Source organism: Plectrocnemia conspersa, unplaced genomic scaffold, assembly GCF_051122295.1.
Source record: "Plectrocnemia conspersa isolate PC_06_02 unplaced genomic scaffold, ASM5112229v1 ptg000013l, whole genome shotgun sequence".
NCBI lineage: Eukaryota > Metazoa > Arthropoda > Insecta > Trichoptera > Polycentropodidae > Plectrocnemia > Plectrocnemia conspersa.
The window spans coordinates 22,365,912-22,389,685 of record NW_028277177.1 but is presented as its reverse complement, the minus strand read 5'-3'; the positions used below and the strand labels follow the sequence as shown (position 1 = coordinate 22,389,685).

The following is a 23,774-nucleotide window of genomic DNA, read 5'->3' as shown; positions in this document are numbered from 1 at the left end:
GTACAGGCGATCGCCTGGGGCGCTAGATCTTGTGGGGCGCCGTGATACCAAATAAAGGCGCAATATTCACTTAAAATTATCAAACAATATTGTTAAAGAATATAATCTGATATAAGTTTTTTATACACTACTGTGTACTCTTTAAATTATTTCACACGTAAAAAATCACAACAAAAAATAAATTATAAATTCTTAAATACCCACAATCGTAAAAAAGAGCATGTTGTAAAATATAATATATTATTTCTTTAATTTGAATTATATTTTTGCGCTCATCAAGTGTTAATAGGGGGGGGGGGGTAAATTTAGTTTTTGCCTGGGGCGCCAAACAACCTAGGGCCGGCCCTGGTCAAAGATGGACATTTTCAAACAATAACTTTATCGGTTAAAATTTTAGCATTTAAATTGTATTAAATCCTCTATAACTTTTTTAAAATTTCATTAGGGCATGTTTTTAGCAATCAATGTTATTTTCATATCTACCATTTTCCACCAATTTAGCGAACTTAAATATTTTGCAAAATCGTTTCTTTATATAGTTTATAATATATTATTTTTGTTCTTAAGACTTATCTTTATTATTTTAAATATATAATAATTTATATCGTTGTATTATTTTTGCTGTTCTTTATTTTTTTTATAATATAATTGTATTTGTATATGATTACAATTGTTGTTCTCTCTTTCACTTATCATATGATTGTCATAGGTATTTGTAACGACTAAATCATTTAAATCGAGTAGAATATGTATGTCTAAAGTGAATGAGTTATGGCCATACTAAGACAGTGTTGCCAACTCATCCGCGTCCATCCGCCGCCGCTCTGCCATTCGGTCAGCGTTCGTCGCCAGTCGGAGGCTTCCGGCCTCGTACTGCTCTGGAAGTTCACAACCTAAGCACGTCAACACGCATTAAGCGTTTTCAACTTTTCAAATCTCAACGACCAGCCCCAAATGGGACCCCCAGGTACATTTTTCAACAACATGTCTCCACATTATTAAAACTCAAATCACCCACGTGTTCGACGCCGCTGCTCATATTAACTCGAACTAAATTTATGAATTGGAAATATGTTAAATCGACATCTATGAAGATGTTCTATCAATTTGCTACGATTTCGTGTGGAACTTACAAAGTATTTTAGAGCACGTGCGGTGTCAATGACATAACCTCAATTGTCAACGTGTTTGTATACTATGATGATACTTAAACAAATCTGTTCCAGTCATGATGACTATATATACCATCACCCAATTCTGAAGCTGTTGTTAATTTAATTAGATTGTTTTGTGTATTTCTTCGATTTAATTTTATTTTATTTTTTCAGGGTTCGAACGAGGAGGTAGAGGAGGCGGACGTGGAGGGTTTCGCGGTGGTAGAGGAGGCGGCGGAGATCGTGGCGGATTTGGAGGAGGAGGAGGAGACAGTGGAAGATTTGAAAGGAGAGGTGGTGGAGGAGGCAGAGGCTTCGGCGGAGGAAGAGGTTATATTCATTTCAATGTGTTTCTATTTAAAATGTATTCGCTTGTGTGTAGATCAGTGTTTTCTGACATTTTTGGGAAATGTTCAGCCAAATTCCAACAATAGTAATTTTCCTGTTCGTGGATCAATTGCTTCTAAGAAAAAATAATAATTTATTTATATTTAAATCACCCAATAAATAACATATTTTTTAGAACAAATTTGTCCCCCGATAATAGGAATCAAACAATACAATTTACTTGCAATTTAAAAAAGAAAAACGTGTATGAAATCAATTTATATCAGTAAATTTAAATTATATATATATATATATATGTACATAATAATCTCAACTAAGTCGTTTCTCGTACTGACCAAGTAAATTTCAATTTTTATTCCCTAATTGTTTGATTATTTTCAGTAAACAAAATACTGAATTTGACAATTGAAAAAACAACTTCTTGCAAAACTCATTAAATTTTTAGAATACCCTTTGTCACGTCACCGTTTTCTTGCAGAGTTGATGATCATTTTTATATTTCTGAGAGAGAGAGTCATGTCATTCAATTATTCTTCTCAGGCAATTAACTGTCCTATTTTATAACTGAATTCAATCCTTTCAGAACAAGTGAAAGCTTTTTGGATACTAAATTTCCTCTGAATAGCAGCTATATTTCTGGCTTATATATGTAGCACAAGATCTAATATTTGTAAACTTCATCTAAATAATTTGAATATATTGTTTATATCGATTGAAGTAGTGGTAGTTTTCAATGCTTCACAAATAAATTCACTATTGTCAATATATCTTACATAAGCCATAATACGGCTTCACTGTTTGTTTCAATTAATTCGGCAGACCTTTAGCTGATACTAAATCTTGCCCATTATAAGATGTTCACCTAATTTAACTCTTAACAGAATTTTCATTTTCAATTTTTTTTAAAGAATAATGAATTTTTATCTTCATATTGCACCACTTGGCATATTTATGATTATCTCTTAAATTTCCTAGCAAATGAATCCCTAAAATCATACTATTTACAAAAATTAAGTTTCCTTTTTCAAATTTGCCACTCAATCATTAGCGAATACATACAACTTTTTATTTGAACCGTAAATGACTTTACGATTAACCAATTCTTTGTTTTAAGGAAGGGGTGGGACTCCTAGAGGAAGGGGTCGAGGTGGACAGGCCGGTGGTTTCAAAGGCGGCAAGCAAGTGATAATCGAACCTCACAGACACGCTGGAGTTTTCATAGCGAGAGGCAAAGAAGACGCCTTAGTCACTTTGAACTTAGTACCTGGATCTGAAGTTTACGGAGAGAAGCGTATATCCGTAGAGGTAAATTAACATTCCTTTCGATTCAACGCCACAAAATCGATACAACATCTAATACATTTTAATTTGTAGAACGAAGGTGAAAAGTTAGAATACAGAGTATGGAATCCGTTCAGATCAAAATTGGCCGCTGCGATATTGGGTGGTGTAGACATGATACACATGCCACCTGGATCTAGAGTATTATATTTAGGAGCCGCTTCCGGAACTACAGTATCTCACGTAGCCGATATAGTAGGACCTGTAAGTATATTTTAATAATCACTATATATTTTAATTCAAAATGATGATAAAAATACCTGTATGTTACAATTCTTAAAGATAATGATGACTCCGTATTGTCACCTTACACTGAAATATTTAATTTGTTATATTAACAAGAATGTTGAAGGGTTGTATTGAAGATATTATTTACTTACAGGAAGGATTAGTTTACGCAGTTGAATTCTCGCACAGATCAGGGCGTGATCTAATCAACGTTGCTAAAAAGAGAACTAATATTATTCCGATCATCGAGGACGCCAGACATCCGCATAAATATAGAATGTTAGTCGGTATGGTTGACACCATATTTGCTGACGTTGCTCAGCCGGATCAGGCTAGGATCGTCATCTTGAACGCTCAGTACTTCTTAAAGAACGGAGGGCACTTTGTTATATCTATTAAGGTAATCTTCTTGTCAATTTTTTGCTTCGAATCAAATAATTTACATGATGATTTATATATATTGTCTGGATTTAACCGTGAAGACTATATATACCACTACCCATCTTGTCTGACATTAAATTTATAATATTAACTTTTAATTTATGTCGGATATGGTTTTAAATTGGATTGTTTATTGATGCGTTTCAGGCTTCTTGTATCGATTCAACGGCTCAACCGGAAGCTGTGTTCGCAGCCGAAGTCAAGAAATTGCAAGCTGACAAATTGAAGCCGCAAGAACAGATCACGCTCGAGCCTTACGAGAGAGACCACGCTGTTGTGGTCGGAGTATTCAGACCTCCAGCTAAATCGAATCAATAAATTTTAATTTTTCATTGACCCATCATTAATTCCATTATGATTTTTCACCGTTGTACTAATAGCAATTAGTATATAATTGTATAGGCTAAGTATTTTTTAAGTAAATATATAATTAAGAAATAAAGATTTATGTTTTATAATATCGTTTTCATTTAAATTATCACCTTGCGCTAATAATGTGAATATATATATTTCATGTTAACGATCATGTTATTAAAAAAAATTACTTACAGGAATAATTATGAGACAATCAAATTTTTGCAAAGATTAGACATCTCGGCTACTAACATCACATGGATATAGGATGTCAGTTAACCTTTGATGGCATCAGATGATACTTATAACAATCAAGGTAATTTTTATTTCATGTTTATAATTATTTAGTCAAATTTACATGATGATTTATATATATTATCTGGATCTAACCATGAAGACCATATACACCACTACCCATCTTGTCTGATGTTATATTTATAATTCACATTTTTTTAATCCATATTTGAGATTGATTTTAATTGGATTGTTTGTTTATCTATTTTAGGACAACTGTATCGATTCAACGACTCATGAACTGGAAGGTGTTTTAAACGCCAAAGCTAAAAAATTACTAACCTTGCAAAAGAATGCTTCTTGAAAATCAATAAAGGTAATCTTCTCTTCATACTATATTTTAAATTAGATAGTTTACATGATGATTTATATATATTACCTGGATCTAACCATGAAGACCATATATACCACTACCCATCTTGTCTGATGCTATATTTTTAGTATTCAAATTTTCAATATATATTCAGCATTGATGTTAATTGGATTGTTTGCTTATTTATTTCAGACTTAGTATCTCGTCTTGCAGCTAAAAACTTGGATAAAATAGTTGTTGAATGAGAACCTTCACAATTTGCTCAGTACTTCTCAAATAACGGAGGACACTTATCTTATGGTAATTTTCATTTCATGTTTTATCTAAATATGCAATTTACATGATGATTTATTTATATTTTCTGGATCCAACCATGAAGACTATATACACCACTACCCATCTTGTCTGATGTTATATTTATTATTCATGTTTTTCATCTACATATCAAATAAATATTAAGCATTTTTTTATTAATTTCAGACTTATATTGCAACTGCAAGAAATAAAACTAGCCTTACGAAAGAGTATGCTGTCATTGGCCAGGATATTTCGAATGCTGTTCTTTCCGAATAATAGCGAATACTAAAAATTCCGGTAATTTCCATTTCATATTATATCTAAATATAAGATTAGTTCATTTAAATGATGATTTATTTATATTATCTGGATCCAATTGTGAAGACCATATATACACCACTACCCATCTTGTCTGATGTTATATTTTATAATTCACATTTCTAAACTGCTTGTGATTAGTGTTGATTAAATTGTTTGTAAATTTCAGGTCATCAACTGGATGATGTGTTTGCAGCCGATTGTGACATAATAAGTTCTGCTGCACCAATAACAATTATTATTAACCCTTTCTTTGCCACGTCCATCGTATCATGTGCTCGTCAAAACTTATGCTTTTAACGAAAAGAAATGGTAAAGGTTGGCAATATATGTTTTAAAAATCAGTTTTAATTCCTTGTAAACGTTTTCAGTTTTTTTAATGTAATTTATGAATCGCAATTAAATTATCTTATCAATATTTAATAAGTGATTTGTGATTCGTATTCTATGTTATTTTGTTCTGTATTAATTACATTATAATAAGTAAATATGAAATATTTGTTTATTGCCTTACCTATCAATGTTGATATTACCCAAAGACAACCAAAAATGATTTATGATGGAAGTAAATGAAATTGTAGCATATATTACGAACTGAGTCATTCACTTAAAAAAAAGCATTAAACCGTACAAAAATATTGCTGTTCATATTTTCGACTGTATGCTCAATTCACACAAATGTATAAAAATGTAACTTTTTGTAAAATGCAAATTTTTAACTAATCACAAAAATATAGTGAAATAAATTCTTATACATTAAATAGTCAAAAAAATAACAAAAACACACGGCGCACGACGAACAATTGAGAAATTATCGGTCGGCGAGGAAAGGGTTAAATCATTAGGTTAAGTGATAATATAATTAAAAAATAAAAACTTGTTTCATTAATATTGTTTTTAATTTTTACCTGATTCAAAACATCACACTAATAAATTATGAGATCTTAGAGCCCACTGAACATGCAATAAATATAGAATTGTGACCTTGAGAGTATTTCGATCCGAGTCTCAAGTAAGTTACAGAAAATGTTCTATAATTATTCTGAACATTCAAGTGATATATATACAATTACTATGAAATGCTATTATTATTCTGAACATTCATTGAAACGATCAGAGAAAGTCACATTTTTAAGTACAATTATAAATAAAAAAACTAATGTTTTTCTTACTGCTCTTAATTAACATCAGTAATTCTGATGTTGGACATTTAAAATATATAATACCTCATCTACTTTTCTTGTTATACAGAATTTATTTGTCATCATATAATAATAGATAAGAAACAGCGATCACGAGAGAATTACATCATGTTTGTTGTTGACGTTCAGTTTCTTCACTACTTTCTAAGCTCAGATATCGACGAATATAGAAGGTGATGTTATCCAAATCCGCACGAAATTAGTCTTTCCTTAACACTAGATTTACGGATGTCATTAAAAATAGGTATATAGCGATCATAATATCAAAAATAAAGTGTTAATATATTTGTACTGTTCAAATATAAAAATACTGTTTGATACAAATCAAATCAGAAACCTGTCTATTTGACGGGTGCCGTAAATCTAGTGTTAATTTAATCAACAAATCTTACATAATTTCTCTTAAAATCTCACTCAATTATCGGTTCTTCTTCATTACTTCAGTAATATTTACACTGATGGCATTCTCGTCAATTTGAACTTCGAAAAAAATTTAGCTCGAATACCTCATAAATGAATTCGGCTATAAGGAAAATTTATTTACAAAAGAATTTATCAATATCTTAGTGACCCTGAAAAATTTACTTGGTGAGTTTAACGCCTAATATCATTTTTAAATATTATTTTCTTTACATGCCTCGGAAGTTGTGAAATTATGTAGGTTAATGTTTATAAAACAAATCGTTCTTATCGTAATATGTATTCATACATATTGAAAATCACATTTTTCTGACTGAATAGAGGAATATGTTACAAAAAATTATGACACTGCCGTTGTCTAGTAGTTTAGCGAAAAATTAAATTACATACTTAAAAACTATTACAATCATTACTTAATAAATCGACTATTCGTATTATAACAAAAAAAAATCTACAGATCATCGCGCTCTTCCCCTCGTATATCCGCTGCCTGGTTTAGACCGGTTTCCGCCGTAATGGTGCCTATCCCTGTCTCTGTCTCTATTTCGGCCTCTGGATTTATTTGAATCCCTATTATCCCTAGACTTTCTGTCCCTATCGGCTCGGCCGGACTTGTCTTTCTTGTCCCTCGATCGAGATCTTCTCCTGCTCCTATCGTACACGGGAGAACGAGACCTGGCCGATGACGAGTCATCTCGCGAGCCAGCTCGAGAATGCTCACTATTCAGTATAAAGTCATCATATCTGTAAAGCAAATTCATATCATTAACAAACTCAAATTATTCAAGTCAATCTTGAAACTGATATCTCACCGATTTCGAGGGGGTTTCCCGGAGCTGGTAGTGGAACTACTGGAACTACTGGAAGACCGCTTAGACGAGGCGGATCTGCTTCGATCTAGTTGTCTACAATATTATAAAAAGTAAGCACTCGTGCAAATCCGGCGAGTTGTTTTAAATTTAATTTGAATCACCTCTTCGATTCGGTAGCCGGTGGAATTGGAGACTTTGAAGGCTCTTTTCCTTTTTTGGGTTCAGCGTCTATGGTCGATTCTTTTGGTGAGGGACTAGAAGCTTCTGTTGATAAAAATAAAATGCAAAATATAATATAAAATCACAAAGATTATCCGACTATTGATAATTCTGTTCTACACATTATATTAAGAATATCGCAATAGTTAACTTTAACCTTTAAATTAATGATAAATGATCAGTTTCCTATAGATCTAATTTACTCTCTTGATATATTGAATTTAATTGTTTTAGGACTCGATTGCCGTTACTAAATGACGCACCCTTTTCTTTCTCATGCTTATTTTCGTTTTCTTCTTCACTACCCCAGAGGTCATATTTGGAGAGATCGCCTTCTTCTCCGGATTCTTCGTCTTCATCGTCGTATAACTTTTTACTGCTTTGATTGTCACCCTTATGGCTGTTACTGGCAGAGTTTTTCTGAAAGCAAATAATACAACTATACACATGCACGGATTTCTAACAGTATACGAGATTTCAATTTTTTCTTAAATTATGTAGATATCAATAAGCCAAAATATTTAATTGAGCAGTTGCGTTATGTACAGTTCCCAATGACAATTATTATAAAATGGACATTAAATTTTCATCTAGAAACATATTTGTTCTTAAAGGAAATATCTTTAGAACTGTAACGTGTATTATATATTGGACGGTAACAAATAAACTTATCAATACAAACAGTAATCAACCAACCTTTGTTTTGTTCTTAGTTTTCTTATCGTTATTATCTTCGTCGGTAATATCTCTACTTTCTTTAACTTGTTGAACATTTCTCAAACGATTGAACAAAATGGGTTTGGGTAGAGCGAAGCTTTTAAACCCACTCAAAACATTAGTCCTTTTGCTCCGACCGCAACCTTCCACTTCATCGAGAATTAATTCTCCGTCTACGTTCTCATCGGCCAGCTTCTCGTCTTCGCTTCTCTCCTTGAGAGGCGACCCAGGATCGAATATATCGTCTAGAAACGGTATATTGTCCATCTTTTTTGTTGGAGATTCGGATGATATGTTGCAGATAATTTGAGATTCGTTTTCCTTTTCTACAACGCTATTATTCAACAATGACATATTATGTATATTTTTCAACGCCATGGCTATATCGTCAGTGTTAATACTAGAAAAATTAAAATCTAACAGCGACGGCATCTTGATCGACACGTCTTCTACTATCGAATCGTTTTTAATAGAACCTATGTTCGGAGCTTTGGGTGGAATCAACACTTCATTATTGGACTTATTCTCCGATAAATCGTCTCTATATAAAGTGTCTTCATCTGGCATATAATCGTCTATATGCACTTTTTTAGTAACTTGAGCGTCTTCGATCTCGATTGCAGGAATAGGGCTGCCGTTTCTTTCGGGCCAGACATCACGAACGTCTTTAAACAGTCTATGATTTCTTTCGGCCATCTCAGGATTGATTTTGGTCGGTACATATTCGACGTTCGCTTCTTCGTTGTCTTCGTTTCGACTCGAGATGCTTCCGAACATGCGTCTCATGGCCGAAGAGAAATTGCGATCATCTCCGTTCTCTTCCGATGCCGACTTTCTGCGGATGAAATTTTGAATCGGAAAATCAGCATCGGTCGAATCGTCCGGTACCGAAATCGACACTCTGCAGACTCTCTTTCTGCTTGGCTTTTTTTGAGGTACACTATCGTTTTCCGAGCCCGGGTCGCTGCTGTATCGCTCGCTCTCCGAGACTATGTCTTCGAGCATGTTGTCTATGCTGTCGTCTACTGACTTTTTTTTTAAAGGTTTCGGCGGTTCCGGCTCGCGAAAGTGTGGAATGTCGACGATGGGTTCCGCCGTTTTGGGTTCTTCTTCGAAATAGTCCATTCCGGTCGGAGGCGATCGGTGCTGAGCGAGTTCGACCCTCAAGGAGCTGATGTCCGGCGTCGCCGAGCGAGCGTCGTCCGTTATGTCGATTTCTGGGGCGCTCCTTTTCAGACTGGGAGAGCTTCTAGTTACGGATCCGTTCGTGTTGTTCTTTTCGTCTATGATGCAATCTGACTCGTCGTCGCTTTTATCTCGCGTCGAGTCTTCGGTGTCGCTGCGGGGAATCGAACGATAGACTGGTCTGAAGTATCTCGGGCGCCTGCGCCTCTTCGCCCCGTTCCCGAGCTCGGACGGCGCCGAGTGGCCGTCTACGAGGCAGCCGGTGTCCAAGAGGCGCTGCCTCCAAGCGAAGATTGTTTTGAAGTCGGGCGCCGGTTTGTCGAAGTAGGATTGAAACTCGGTGGCGCTCGTCTCGCAGCTGCGGTGAACTATAGCCCAAGCGGCTACCTGTACGCGCTCTCGCAGCGAATAGGTGACTTCGAGATCCTCTTCGGGGGTCTTGCCTTTGAATACGTATTTGACGTCGTTGGTGGACGTGACTCTGTTCTCCATGATGGAGAGCGTTCGCTTCGGATCGCCCGAGGACTCCCTGCCCTCGGAGCGGAGGCGCCTTCGTTCGCCCTCAGCGCGACTCCGGCGCCTGCGTTCGCCGCGCACCTACGGGTGGAAAACGTCTCCTTTAATGCGGCTCTTTGGCGCGACATCGACATAATAAACGTTGTTCCTCGAGCTCTTCTTTCGCGCGTGCGTCGGGGGCGCAACCGGGGTGGGTGGGGTAGGGTGGGGGCGGAGGTTCAGCTGCGATACTAACCTTGACGTCTCGGTCTTTTTCGCGCTCTCGGTCTCTAGCCTTACGCTTCTTGACGCGACCGAACTCATCGTAATCGTCGTCGTCGGAATCTTTGCGCAGCCGGTACTCTACGATGCCGCGCTCGTTGTAGCCGCCGCCGTAGCCGGTGCGCGCCTCCACCTGATAGGACAAAGGGATTCGGGTGAGACTGACACGCACGAGAGCAGAGCGAGAAAATAAAGATTGGTTTTCTTTAATAATCAAGACATTGCATTTAATTTATTAATGTATACGTTTATTTTATATAAAAACGACGGTAACACGAAAATAAATCTACAGTACGTTTGCTAATCGGAAATTACCACTTACCGGCTAGTAGCGGCAAGAAAAATAGTCCATCAGCTGAGCCGAATTCTCGAGATTGGTTCGATGAAAATTTTTAACCTTATCGTGTGCGAAAACAATCGACGAGAAGGAATCCTACTATCTAGGCGGCAATTATGACGTTTAGCCGGGTATATCCATGCTTTAAAAATTAGAGCCCTAAAATTATTATTCAATAAATCTTATCTAAGTCTTCTACATCAGGGCTGTCCAACACATGGCTCTCTAGTAGATTTTGTATTTTATGCAGGAAATTTGGCGACCTCAAATTATCTGTAAAGTTCGAGACAGTGGCAATATCTCATAAGAGAGACAAGACGAGTCATGTGAAAATACGTTTCTAACTGACGAAATACTAAAAAACGAATACTTTTCGTTGTGCCCAGATGGAAGTCCTGATTAACTTTAAATAATTGTTTGAACTATTAAACAGGATTTTACTATCAATGAATAACTTCACAGTACATAAATATATAAAGAAATCGGCTTTCGTTACCTATTGATACAAAACAATAGCTGACCATACATGCTTGGGCACATTTGACAGATCTGCCCGTTGCGGGTGCCTGGCGGACAAATCCAATTGTGTGTGTCTGAGAAAAGACACATAGTTGTCTGTCTGTGCTCAAAACGAACGGATTCGAGCACCCGCACTCAATGGTCAAGTGTTTTTTGTTAAAATTTGGCCCTTAAGTGATTTTATGACCCAGGCTATTTCCGCTCGCCTTTATTAACTTGCGCCAAAGTTGCCGCCATCGGTAAACATCTAAAATAAGATTTTGGTGATAGGGTTTTATTACATTAAGACAAGTTTTTGCTCCTTTGAAAGAGACATCAGACAACCGTTTAAATGGACGTCTGAGTTCAGACAGTTTGCGTGTGTGGCGATACTTAGCTAATATTAAATGCCCAACAATACACTGCACCAAAAAGCCCTCTGGAAAGTTTTTACATGTCAATGCCATGCAAGTAGCTATAAAAATTAGTAATAGAGCTTTAACTCATTTTAAGTTAGGCGATTTTTAAAGTGAGGATTTTTTAAGCCTGGAGCGCTTTTTTGCCATTCGAAAAGAAATAGTCATATTTTTAAAGACAATGTCAAGTCGGACACAAGAGAACTTTAAAATAAAATGCATGATCCTATTTTTTTATCAGATCTTGCATTTATTACTGATAGAACAGATAGATATATAAGATAATACCAGTCATTTGAATGGATTAAAAAACAAATATGTATATTATTTAAATCAAATATTTTTCCTAATTGCAAACATTTGGTGAAGATGAAAAAAATTTAGGGAACATCATTTTCATTGCGTGTAAAGTTCATTGATGAAATAAGTGCAGATTTTGACCGACGATTTGAAGATTTCAAATAAAATTGAAGAAGATATTACTTTGTTTGCCGAGCTCTTGACTGCCAGCATTATGAGTGTTCAATTAGGTCTTCAGGTGGAATTGTGTGATTTGCAAACTGATCCCTTTTACTACAAAAGGTGTAAAAAAGGAGATTTTTAAAGTTATTACCAGCAGAGAATTATCCAAGCACGTATCTTTGTGCAAGCACATTTTAAATAAAGAATTTCGTAAAATCTAGATACGTAAATTAATGATAATTTCACCATTCTTTGGGTGTTTGTTAACAGTAGTCATATCAAATATGCTATTTAATAATGGGATATTTTCTACCTTAAATCAACAATGGTAGTGTAATTAAATTTAAAAAGTGTGAAATGTGAATCTAAAAATTTCGTTCTGGGAATTGAGACATTGAATAGCTATGTAATGGCAGGTAATCCTTAGGGGTTGTTAGTGAGTACGTTAGGGCTGCCATCAAAGCAGAAGATACAAAAGGAAATATCTCATAAATTATCTTTAGGAAAAGCTCACACAGCGAATCTGAAAATGAGAATAATTAACGATTCTAGAACAGAAGATATTTTCCAAAAACGAACCAATCGATACAAAAAAGATGAAAGCGATACTGTAGATTGTGTCGATGTTCGGTTGCAATAAATAAATATGGTCGATTTGACAGTACCTCGCCGAAGCGGGGCGCGTTGCAGACGTTACAGGTCTGCCGGCGAGCCCAGTTGACGTTTGCGCACTTGCCGCACTGCCAGTCGTCGGCCGAGAAGAGACCGCGGGACTTGTCGGCGGCCGACTTGCCTATCTCGGCGCCGGCCGCCGGCGAAGCCGCTTGGCGCGGTTTGCGACGGCCGCAGCGGTTGCAGGTGGGCCGCCGGGCGAAGTTGACATTAGCGCAACCGGCGTCGCCGCACACCCAGTCTCCTCCGTCGGCCGCAGTCGCACGCCGCATTTCTCCTCTCTCGCCTTTTTCGCTCCGCTCGCTCCGTTCGCCCCGCTCCCGGGAGCCGCCGCCGCCGGAGCCGCGGCGGTCGCGCGAGCCGCAGTCCTCCAGCTTGGTGTTGCCGCTTACGACTGGACGCGAAACGTCTCCCGATGGCCTTGCGCGAGACAAATTTTTCCCCAAACTACATAAACGTTTCCCTATAGGGAAACGTTTAACAAAAATTATACTATTTATATACAATACATAGGTATGTTTTTTATTAAAAATAAATTCGCATAACAACAAGAAATTTATTTTTTATACACATGTTACAAATTAATAAAATTGTATGTAATTAATTATTTACACGTGCATCGTATTAAATATTTACTATAAATATCGAGCGATTAAAATAAATGACAGTCATTAATCAGTCGCTAATTAATTATTATTGCTAGAACATCTACACCTCACTATTCCTGGCTTCCACTACTACAGTGCCACATTAATAGCTATTATTTTTATTATTGCCCCGTTTTAATTTACCTTTTTAAAGCATAAATAAAACAACAAAAAATGCCCACTCCTTTACCTCTACATTTTCTATACCAACGATGACACGGTAATTTTGGCAACTAGCCTCAACCAAACAAGAATCGACCAAAAAACTTAACACCTCAATCTCCAAAATTAAAAATGGACCGCTAAATGGAAAATAAAACTAAATTAGTTAAATTCAGTACACGTAAATTTTACCAACAAAAAGATCAGCTTATCTCGATAACAACATCATTCCATGTTACAACAAAGCGAAGTACATAGGAATGACATTAATTGCGCGCCTCCGCTGGAAAGAGCATGTCAAGAAAAAGCGTGAAGAGCTAAGCATTAAATTCAGAAATATGTACTGGCTTATGAGCAGATACTCGTCGATATCTGTCGAAAACAAGCTACTTCTGTACAAGAGAGCCCATAAGCCGGTGTGAACTCGTGGCATCTAGCTGTGGAGCTGTGCCAGGAAATCTAATCGAGAGATGATTCAAAGATTCCAAAACAATGTATTGGGGCCTATTTATATTTATATATATTTCATTATGGTATGGGGGCCAATTTACATTTAGATTTGTTATGGCCAAAACTGGTCGCACTTGAGTAGCACTGGCGTGACGGTTATTCTCTACACTAGCAATATTCCGGGCATTCGGACGCGTCGTCTCACATCCGCTTTTTATAAACCAGGTAAACTTCATAAATATTTAATAAAATATTATTTTAGCTGCTCAATCTGTGTCTAATTGTCACTCGTTACCAACTCTACGCTAAAATGGCCAAAACTTGGCGGCACTCTGGTAGCACTGGCGTGACGGTTTTTTCTCTCGCTTGGCAACCTTCGCTCCGTTCGCGTGCGGTCGCAGTTTCATTGTATAAACACCATGTAACTTTTAATATACTTCAAATAAAACATGACTGCAGCGGCTCAATCTGTGTTTAATTGCCACCCGTACTTAGTCTTAATTTGTTATATGCAGTCGGTTTCTTTTTTTTTAGTTAACAGTTTTGTGACCCTAGTGAGCCCAAGTACCTTTTGCACTATTGCTTATATATGATACAATATAAATATCTGCTTTCGCAAACAAAAATGTTGATAGCCGTCTTTGAATTGCAATTTCAACTCCTCATTTGTTGCTACTTATATAAATCTTGTAATTTTCGATATTTTTGGGTTTCTACTTTAGTAAGTATCGAAAACTCAATCGGGTATGTTAATTAAAAAAATATCATAAATTTGTGTTTTTTGTATTTTTAAAAAATTCGAAAACTAAAATTGTATCATATATACATTTTTTTATTTTTGCTTGTTAATTATTACTTTGTAATTAAATTAAACTTTGCATCTTAACAAAATGCATATTTTTATTTACTTGTGAAAATATTAAAGTAAAGATAAACTTATTTTAATTAATGGCAACATTATAAACGTCAAACGTTTCGTTGCGATCTTTGCCCGAATCGTGACATAAAAAATTGTTATCACAATATGATGTCTTTTTCTGCATCTCTCTTAAGAAGCTCCCCTAAAAGCGGTACTATATTACTAGTGTAGCCTATATTACTTGATTGATAGAGCAATTTTATGTTTTTAAACTTTTTTCCATTCCAGCATTAATCACATCAACCATGAAAGCCAATTATTGTTCAGCGTCAGCTTACACATTCAAAACACTCGACGTTCAGGTGCCCAAGCCGTTCGTTTACAAGGTGGAATTGAACAGACCCAATAAACTGAACGCTTTCAGCAGAACATTATGGGCGTTAGTAAACATTACTCAAAAACGTTTATAAAACTTTATTTTACATCTAATTACTTACAATTTTAGGGAATTGGGAGTGTGTTTTAATCAATTGAGCAGAGATGCCGATTGTAGAGTCATCGTTTTATCTGGTAGTGGAAAACATTTCACCGCAGGTGTGTATATAAATTTTATAAATTGTATGTAATTCATATGACGTTCCCGATTTCATTTTTAAGAGTTGCAAAGTCAGTTTCGCAGCCCCTCTAAAGCATATTTTTGATCTGATTCACGGCACTTATCTTTAGAAATGCACAAAAGTTACCCCTATTCATAAAAATAATGTCAAATTTAGCATCAAAAACCAATCAAGACCAACCGCAGTGTTGTCAGCTTCTCCTAAATTATTCCAAATAATTATCTATATATATATACGTCTTCAATCACTTTTGCCGAGCTTGTTCGACCATCGGTATGCGCTTAAGCTCTTGATGTGAGATTTTATCGTGCGAACATAATTAGACGTCAATTTAACGTTCAAAGCCAAACCTAACCTAATAAAAGTTCTAAACTAATTATAGTTTTAAGACTTTCATTAACTCACCTCTCAGGGGAAAACAAGCGGAAGAAAAATTACAGACCGATGTCGCATCTCGCACTTAGAAATTACACTATGTTTTAATAATATGATAGCTATCCTTACCGATATTACTACAGACTTCAGATATGAGAGTATTGGTCAAAGTATATTCAAACCGAATTTTGGTCAATAGGATGGCGCAAAAACAATTATCTCTTCTCGGAAGTCAAAAATTCATGTCAAAAGTAATAAAATCGTGTCACCACTGCGGTGGTGCTGACACGATTTTATTACTTTTGATGTGGATTTTTGACTTCTGAGAAGGGATAATTATTTTTTGCGCTCTCCTATTGGTCAAAACTCAGTTTAGATATGCTTCATTTGACTCTCACTTATTGTAAGTCGTAATATTGTTATAAAAAGTCCTTACATGTACGCTAGATAACAGCGTTTCCATTGTGATGGCGACGTGGATTGTAAACACGGACGTCATTTGAATTTGGGCAAAAAATGCGTATGATTTAATGAAATATTATGTATCTTAATGTATTCGATATATTAAAGAAACCACCACTGGCCAAATTTTGCCCCCCCCCTTCTCCTGGAAAAATCTTAAATGCTTATTTATCTATTAATGTCTTTTACAAGGAGCTGGTCCAGTTCGTGTCATTTAATTTTAATATTTCATGATTTTTTCTTATATACTATGTATTATTTTTGATAGTTCTTATTTAAATTAAATAAAAAAATATGTTAACATTGCTTTTTTTAAATAGGAATCGATTTAAACGACATGATGAAGATGGGTCAAGAGTTGGCCGATTGCGAAGATGTAGCTAGGAAAGGAAAATTGCTAGCTCACAATATAAAATTGTATCAAGATAGTATCACCTCGCTTGAGACTTGCGTAAAACCAGTGATAAGCGCTGTACATTCAGCTTGTGTTGGAGCTGGTGTAGATTTGATCACAGCATCGGATATTAGTTAAATATTTATTCATTAGATATATAATAGTATTATACAACCGTTATTTTTATATTATAATAAACTTACAGATATTGTACGACAGATGCTTGGTTTCAAGTGAAAGAAGTTGATATCGGTATGGCAGCTGATGTTGGTACTCTGCAACGCTTACCTAAGATTATCGGAAGTGCTTCCTTAGTGAGAGAATTGTGCTTTACGGCCAGAAAACTTAAATCTAACGAAGCATTGAGTTGTGGCTTAGTTAGTAAAGTTTTCGATGATAGAGAAAGGTATTTTATTTTTAAATAAAGAAATTTTATATATTGAATAATTATTAATTTGTTTCTTTTCAGTATGATTAACGCAGCCGTCGAGCTGGCCGATGAAATTTCTCAAAAGAGTCCAGTGGCTATTCAAACCACAAAAGAGTCTCTTGTTTATTCATTAGATCATACTAATCAAGAGGGTTTAGATTACATGGTTAGTATTATACAATATTAATAAAAAAATAGAGTTGTTGGTCTAATTAATTTATATGATTTATTTTCAGCGTCTTCAAAATCAAATGTTACTCCAGAGTGAAGATTTTATAAATGCTTGCATGGCTCAAGCCATGAAAGGAGAAAAACCTGTTTTTGCTAAGCTTTAAATTATAACACATTATGAGATTTTTTATACATTGTTATACATACTATGTTTTTATATGAATAAAGACTTATATTTTTATAACTGCCAATATGTGTTTTTTTATATTATTATTTATGCTACTTAAAGTATAAACGTGTAAATAAAGCTTTTATTTACGTAGCTTTCGTATTTTTAAATTATGACTGATTTTTTTTAAAATGACTTATCGTCACTTACATAATATCGAAAGAATAAAGATTTTGTTATTAGATTAGATACAAAACACTATAGTGATCAATCGCTTCTTTGTATTTTTCGCACAAAATCATTATCTTATGATTTTTAATTATTAATCTGATTATATTCTGAATGGTAATATTAAATGAAAAGTTATACGTAATAAAAGTATTTTTAAATCATTGTTTTCTTGTTAAGTTATATAACATTTTTTCTTGTACGACAAATTCGTCCCCTATCTGATACCGAAATAGCTTTTATTATAAAACGAGAAAACCTTGTGACCTAGTGAAGGCTTTGCAGCTCGAATATAGGTCACGAACTGTGTTCCAAAAATACATACTGTGCTGAAGCTTTCGCCTGTATCCATTGATAGAAAGTCTAAAGTTCGCTGAACCCTTTCTCATGAATTAAAACATATACGCGTGCAAATATATTTTTATATTATTCACGCGACATTCATTAATAACATAAATACTTTATTTACTGTATTATATTACGTTATTCAATCGATTAACATTTTATTATAATAATGAATTTATATTGAACTCAATAATGTTCTACGATATGTTACGCCTGTTTTCTTTATCTTCAGTTAATACTTAGAAAAACAGCTTATAAATAATTTCAAAGTAAATTTTATGTTTCATGAAGTGAAACACAAAAAAATACGATTCTTCTTCGAAAATTACTTTCTTTTTTAAAAAAATGTCACGATATATTAAGCTACGAAGTAAGACATTTTACGATTCTTTCACTTGATTCTTACTCAACAGAATCCCTAAATCAGTCAACTATCTATCGTCTCAACCACAATCAAAGCTCCCGAGCCTCAAACGCAATTCATTCGATCACCTTCCACTGAACACAGCTCACATTATTTTAAACCCAATTAAAATCGATAGCTCAAATTATCTGCTAACTTCCCACAAAAACGTATTTCTTTGTTTGATTCCGAGTCTTAAAGAAATCTTTAAATTACAAACCCTTTTCGACGATTTCCCATTAAAAAACAGTCTTCAATCTTACCGTGCCAATCAAAGAAGAGGCGTTAATCTGGTCATTTGATAAATCCAGTCTCCAAACTTCCCTTTGTTTTGATCTGTTTCTTTGTTTAGTCTTCTCTTTTTTTATCTGCCTTCGATGACCAGCTTCCGCGAATCTCTGACTACACCTTTCATTAACAGATTTGCGCTTCACCTTCGATAAACACGGCCAAAATCGATACCACCTTCGCTCCAGGCGCAGGGTGTCGACGCGTCGGCTGACCTAGTTACTTTTTCAATGGAGCCTCGGCCTGCATGAATGCAACCGGCGAGAGTACGAGGCTCGGATCAATCGAGGCACCTTGCATGTACCTCGATGACCCAGTTACCCGGCCTGGCGATGAATGAACCACAGCGCCTAGAGGACCGGTTCGAAACTCGAAACGCGCGTCATTCACAAAGCCTGGAACTCGATTCGAAATTGGCGCGCGCCGCTACGGGTCGGGGACAACGAGCGCGTAGGATCAAAAGCGATTCTTTCTTAATAATATGAATATTACAGAATTAATCAAAGTTTATTAATTTCATAAATTAATAAAGATTGTTGTGATTCATGTTCATATAAAAACGTTAGTGACTATCTGCAGATTTTTTAGCTGGGCATTCACGGACCCACTCTTTGTAAATGGACATAACTTGATAATATGTACCTATGTTAATCAAAAGAAAACTTCGTTTTCTTTTTTATGCGATGTTTACTTCCTTATCTAGTAACAACAGTCATCGGCCACCTGCATCCTGTTAACATAGGTGTATTTAATAAGTGAAAAACACTATCAGTCAATTTACATAAAATAGACGCCCGAATAAAAGACAAATCGCTATTGTTTTTATGGGTGTTTTTAATTCAGAGAAGGTTTTCCTGGCCATATATTTTCCTTCCATTAGCAACTGAAGGACGTTGTACTTGCGGAGCCAAAAGACCAGGACTGTCGAGTCGGAATCGAGTCGTAAAAAATCGACAAACTCGGACATTTTTTCTTTTTTTTGTTGAATTGTATCGAACATAAATAAGATAGGTAGAGTATTTTAGAATAATTTAATCTTTTTTTATTGAAAATCATAGCAGCTAAAAAGTTACGTAGACGTGGCAATTTTAAATGTTTTATGATTTTTTTTAATAATTTAAAAATTATTGTCATTTTAAATTTAATGTGCTGGTAAAAAAGGTTGATTTTTATTAAATTGTTAAAGTCGGAGTCAGAGTCGTAACATTGAAAAATATCTAAGTCGGAGTCGTTTAAAACACTACGCTATAATTTTTTTAGTAACATTTTAATAAGCGTACCACTTGGACTAAATGGCGCTTTTTACGCGTTTTTGTACTGAGTATTACATAAAACTATATTATAACCATCGTGCCAAATTGCACAAGGCTTATTATACGTTTCATTTTAATATTTCTGACTCGAAAATATACAAAAAATACATCTTAATTGTTAAGTTTCGATTAATCATAACCATCTACCGAATGTTGTTATTTGGAGTTATTCAAGATTTTAACTTTAATTTAATTGATTTTAATTTTTAGTATCCACAAATTAATTATAATTGAATCATAAAATTTCAATATATCCAACATGACTTTAACAATAAATTAAAATCGCAATTTGTATATGATATATAAGTCCAAAATTTGAAAACGAGCAAAGAAATTTGTTAAAAAACAATACTACTACTATATAAATTTAAATGAGCAATATACAAAATAATTGTTTCATAAAACGATTTGTTGTGCATTACTCTTGGTCAGAACAATGAACAGCTTATGAATATCTCTCTGCAACGAGTCCTTATCTAAAGATTTACTTTATATAAATGCACAAACAATTCGTTTTATAGAACAAAGTTTTTATTTTAATGTACATATATCTTAAAATAATTCCCTGTCAAATCACACCCTTTAAAAATGAATTAAATGAAAATTTACAAAAATATACTCGCTGCGCGACCAATTGAATATAAAAGTTTTCTTTAAATAAAATGTCAATCAGAGTCAAAATATTCTCAGTGTAAATCAACCTCCACACGTTATTATGAAAACAGCAATAAAATAATATTCAAAATATTCCTAGCCATGTAATTTTCTTAAAAAAATAAGAAAAAAATATTTACAAAACTAAGTATCGCTGTTTTATTTAAAATAAAAAACAGCTAAGTAAAATATTTTAAAATCTTACGCTACTTATGTAGCCCGCAATCAATAGATGTTACTATACACGACCTAGCTCGATTTTATTTTAATAATTCATCCATGAGATTAGGAAAATTTAGGAAAACCTAAGCTGTGATTATCGATCGGACTTATTTCTATATAATAATTACTAATTCCGATCTTTTAAACGCAATAGAAATTGAAAACATGAAGTTTCATATGGGATTCGAGCCCCGGTCTTTCGGGTATTATTCAACGACTATAGCACTGATCTATCGTGCTGGTATAATAGTAGATTTGTAAACATTTATTTTATTTGATAAACGTTAAGAACTTAAAAAAGTCGATTTAGATAAAAAGAAAATTTGCTGATCTGTGACCTGCCAAGCGATTTTATTTACTTTGAATTTGGAATGAGAATCTTTTGTGTAGAAAACTCTTATTATTTTATCCATGTATATAGATGTTTCATACTTCATATCAATTTGAGGAAAATTAGTAATATATTTCTCCGTAACTAATATAAATAAATACATATAGGTACACCTAAAAAAAATATAAGGTCCCTATTTTACATGTAATAAAAAAATAGTCGATTTTAAAGATTTATTTTACAAATAATATCCAGGTTTATAAATGAAAATGTTTGAAATTGGAACCTAAGTTTTCCGAGAGCTTCGTTCGAGAGCGCGCGTCGCTCGGAGCTGTCGCGGAAAAATCGCACCAATCGCGAGCGAGGGATTGGCTCAAGGCTGCGAGGACGAAGAGAACGCGAACGATCCAACATGTCCGCCGACGGGATGAAACTTGTGGATTTTCATTGAATAAAGCAGGGGTCCGGAAACTTTTTCGCAATCAAGTGCGATAAACCGCCCTCTATGCGCAGATGTTCTAATTACGAGACGCGTAAGATATATTATTTCTTACACCGTGTATCTGTTGTATTCTATGACATTTATTATAGTTTACCTTTATACATATTCAGATAGGTTAAAACCGATCCGTAGGTTTTATAAATTGTATTCTTAGTTGCCTAAGTTAGGATTCCTAACTTCGGAATTATATTTGAATGTTAAATTATATTTACCATATCTTTCAGGTAATTGTCACCGACTTAGAGCACTCGTCTAACGCACTTCTATGAAGCTACAAGCTAGCGGATTGACGATAAATTATTAAAATGACACGCACTTCGCGTAACAAAATCGAGAACCATCGACTCTTTAACGCAAACTATGGCGATGTGCGTACAAAGTCTCCGTGTTTTCTCTAAAATCACTGGTTTATATTTAAAATCCTTTTGCATAAACTATAAAAGATTTACTTCAGGAAATAAAATCTGGGAAATGTTATAATGTGTCATTTTTCATAGCAGTTTTTGATCGAATTCAGTTTCATTTCATCAGCATCTAATAAATATGTTGAGTTCTCAGCTGCTACATGTATGTTAGTATATTAATAAACAGGAGAAAGAGCAGCGGATCCAAATTGGATACATAAGTAACTAGGGAAAAGCTGAGAAGACTTAATTTCTACAGAAATTCGTGACACACTTCTAAAGCCAGAGTAGAAAACCTGGATTTTAGTGTCGATGTACTTTCACCACCTTCGGAAACCGTAGAACGACGCGAACGAAAACCATGTTGCTGGTGTTATACAGTTTGCCGACAGTAATCATTGATAAGGAACAGTGACTGGTTTAAAGTTTTCAATACACGATTTATCATCTTTTTTGTGGGTCAATGTAATTTTCGTATCTCCTTACGAATCAGAAAACGATGAAGTTTTTAGTGACAAATTGACTTGACAACATAAGGTAAAATCAAAAATAAAGCATACGCGATTTAAGCTTCCAAAAAAGTAAATCGTATAAAAAATGTCGACGAAATACGAACGACTAGCCGGATTGTGACATTAGACTGTCTTTGTTATGATCGAAAATAAATAATCATAAACAGAGTTTAAATAAGTATAAACGTCCTTATATGCACCAAAAGTGCTGCGTATATTACTATCCGTTAGTTTATTCTCTGACGACATTGAACATTGCTAGACGCTATTCCTTCTCATAGGAGCAATAATATATAAAGGTGTTTTAATAAATATCATCTGGACGTCTATAAAATATTGCCGCTATATAATTATTGATGCAACAGATAATACATTTTGTATATGTTGATCTATGAGAGATGCATATAATTTGTTTAAAGTACTGCATCAGATGAAGACAGTAGGAAAAACAATCAATGTGAATTAATTCAAGAAACTAATATAAATGTTTGTAAGAATGACTGAAACTGAGGATATAGTCGCAAAAATAAAAAAAAATAAGCAGTATCATGAATGGGAGAGAAAGCTAATTTATAACCAATCGCTTAATCGTTTAGCTTTGCTTTCTTTGAGTGTTTAAATTTGTAGTAATTGTTGATTTCGAAAAGTCTGCGTAGTTATTGTGCACATTAATCTACAATTCAGATTCCACTGATACTGCATTAGTTCTATCTACATCGACCAAATGTGTGCGATTAATAAAAGAAAGGCAATCAGAAATAATTCGAAAATGTACTTTAGAAGGAAGCAAAAAACAAGATAAAATTGAACTTGAAATTGAAAAAGAATTTTGACACTCTTGAAATAATCTCAGTGACAGGATATCATTATTTTCATTCTCTTTACTAAAAGCGTCGGTAATTAATAGTTTTTTATTAACGCAGTTTGATTTTAAATTTGATCATGTTTTTTTTGTTATCGAAGGGTAGTGGCGGTTGTTATCGCTCGGGCGTCGGCTCGCCGACCCGCGGTGCTTTTCCGCGCATGCGCTT

General features: G+C 34.7%; 3 protein-coding genes and 2 long non-coding RNA genes across 7 annotated transcripts; 4 read left to right on the top strand and 1 right to left on the bottom strand.

Annotated features, from left to right (window-relative positions):
• The first annotated feature begins 687 nt into the window (after positions 1-687).
• On the top strand, positions 688-3,967 carry Fib (rRNA 2'-O-methyltransferase fibrillarin). The gene is made up of 6 exons (XM_088202703.1): positions 688-967; positions 1,329-1,484; positions 2,617-2,807; positions 2,877-3,047; positions 3,226-3,471; positions 3,660-3,967. Exons 1-6 carry the CDS (start codon positions 955-957, stop codon positions 3,828-3,830), a joined length of 948 nt encoding a protein of 315 aa, XP_088058829.1. The 5' UTR covers positions 688-954; the 3' UTR covers positions 3,831-3,967.
• A 367-nt stretch (positions 3,968-4,334) lies between these two features.
• On the top strand, positions 4,335-5,977 carry LOC148227618 (uncharacterized). Its single transcript, XR_015812076.1, has 4 exons — positions 4,335-4,476; positions 4,666-4,773; positions 4,954-5,067; positions 5,258-5,977. It is a non-coding gene; the product is annotated as an uncharacterized LOC148227618 (long non-coding RNA).
• Positions 5,978-6,974: 997 nt separating this feature from the next.
• On the bottom strand, positions 6,975-13,201 carry LOC148227616 (uncharacterized). 3 transcript variants are annotated; one of them, XM_088202700.1, is made up of 7 exons: positions 12,799-13,201; positions 10,395-10,553; positions 8,438-10,240; positions 8,005-8,161; positions 7,684-7,786; positions 7,523-7,615; positions 6,975-7,454 (listed from the first exon to the last, which is right to left on the bottom strand). In XM_088202700.1, the coding sequence occupies exons 1-7, from the start codon at positions 13,075-13,077 to the stop codon at positions 7,169-7,171; spliced, it is 2,880 nt and encodes a 959-aa protein (XP_088058826.1). In that variant the 5' UTR covers positions 13,078-13,201; the 3' UTR covers positions 6,975-7,168. The 3 variants fall into 3 exon arrangements, with proteins under 3 accessions (XP_088058826.1, XP_088058827.1, XP_088058828.1); XM_088202701.1 differs by having other exon boundaries at positions 6,975-7,430; XM_088202702.1 differs by lacking the exon at positions 8,438-10,240.
• LOC148227617 (uncharacterized) lies at positions 8,025-13,201 on the top strand. The gene is made up of 2 exons (XR_015812077.1): positions 8,025-12,492; positions 12,550-13,201. It is a non-coding gene; the product is annotated as an uncharacterized LOC148227617 (long non-coding RNA).
• A 1,835-nt stretch (positions 13,202-15,036) lies between these two features.
• Positions 15,037-17,623, top strand: LOC148227615 (delta(3,5)-Delta(2,4)-dienoyl-CoA isomerase, mitochondrial). The gene is made up of 7 exons (XM_088202699.1): positions 15,037-15,134; positions 15,212-15,362; positions 15,429-15,517; positions 16,698-16,905; positions 16,977-17,177; positions 17,241-17,367; positions 17,438-17,623. The coding sequence occupies exons 1-7, from the start codon at positions 15,089-15,091 to the stop codon at positions 17,534-17,536; spliced, it is 921 nt and encodes a 306-aa protein (XP_088058825.1). The 5' UTR covers positions 15,037-15,088; the 3' UTR covers positions 17,537-17,623.
• The last annotated feature ends 6,151 nt before the right edge of the window (positions 17,624-23,774 follow it).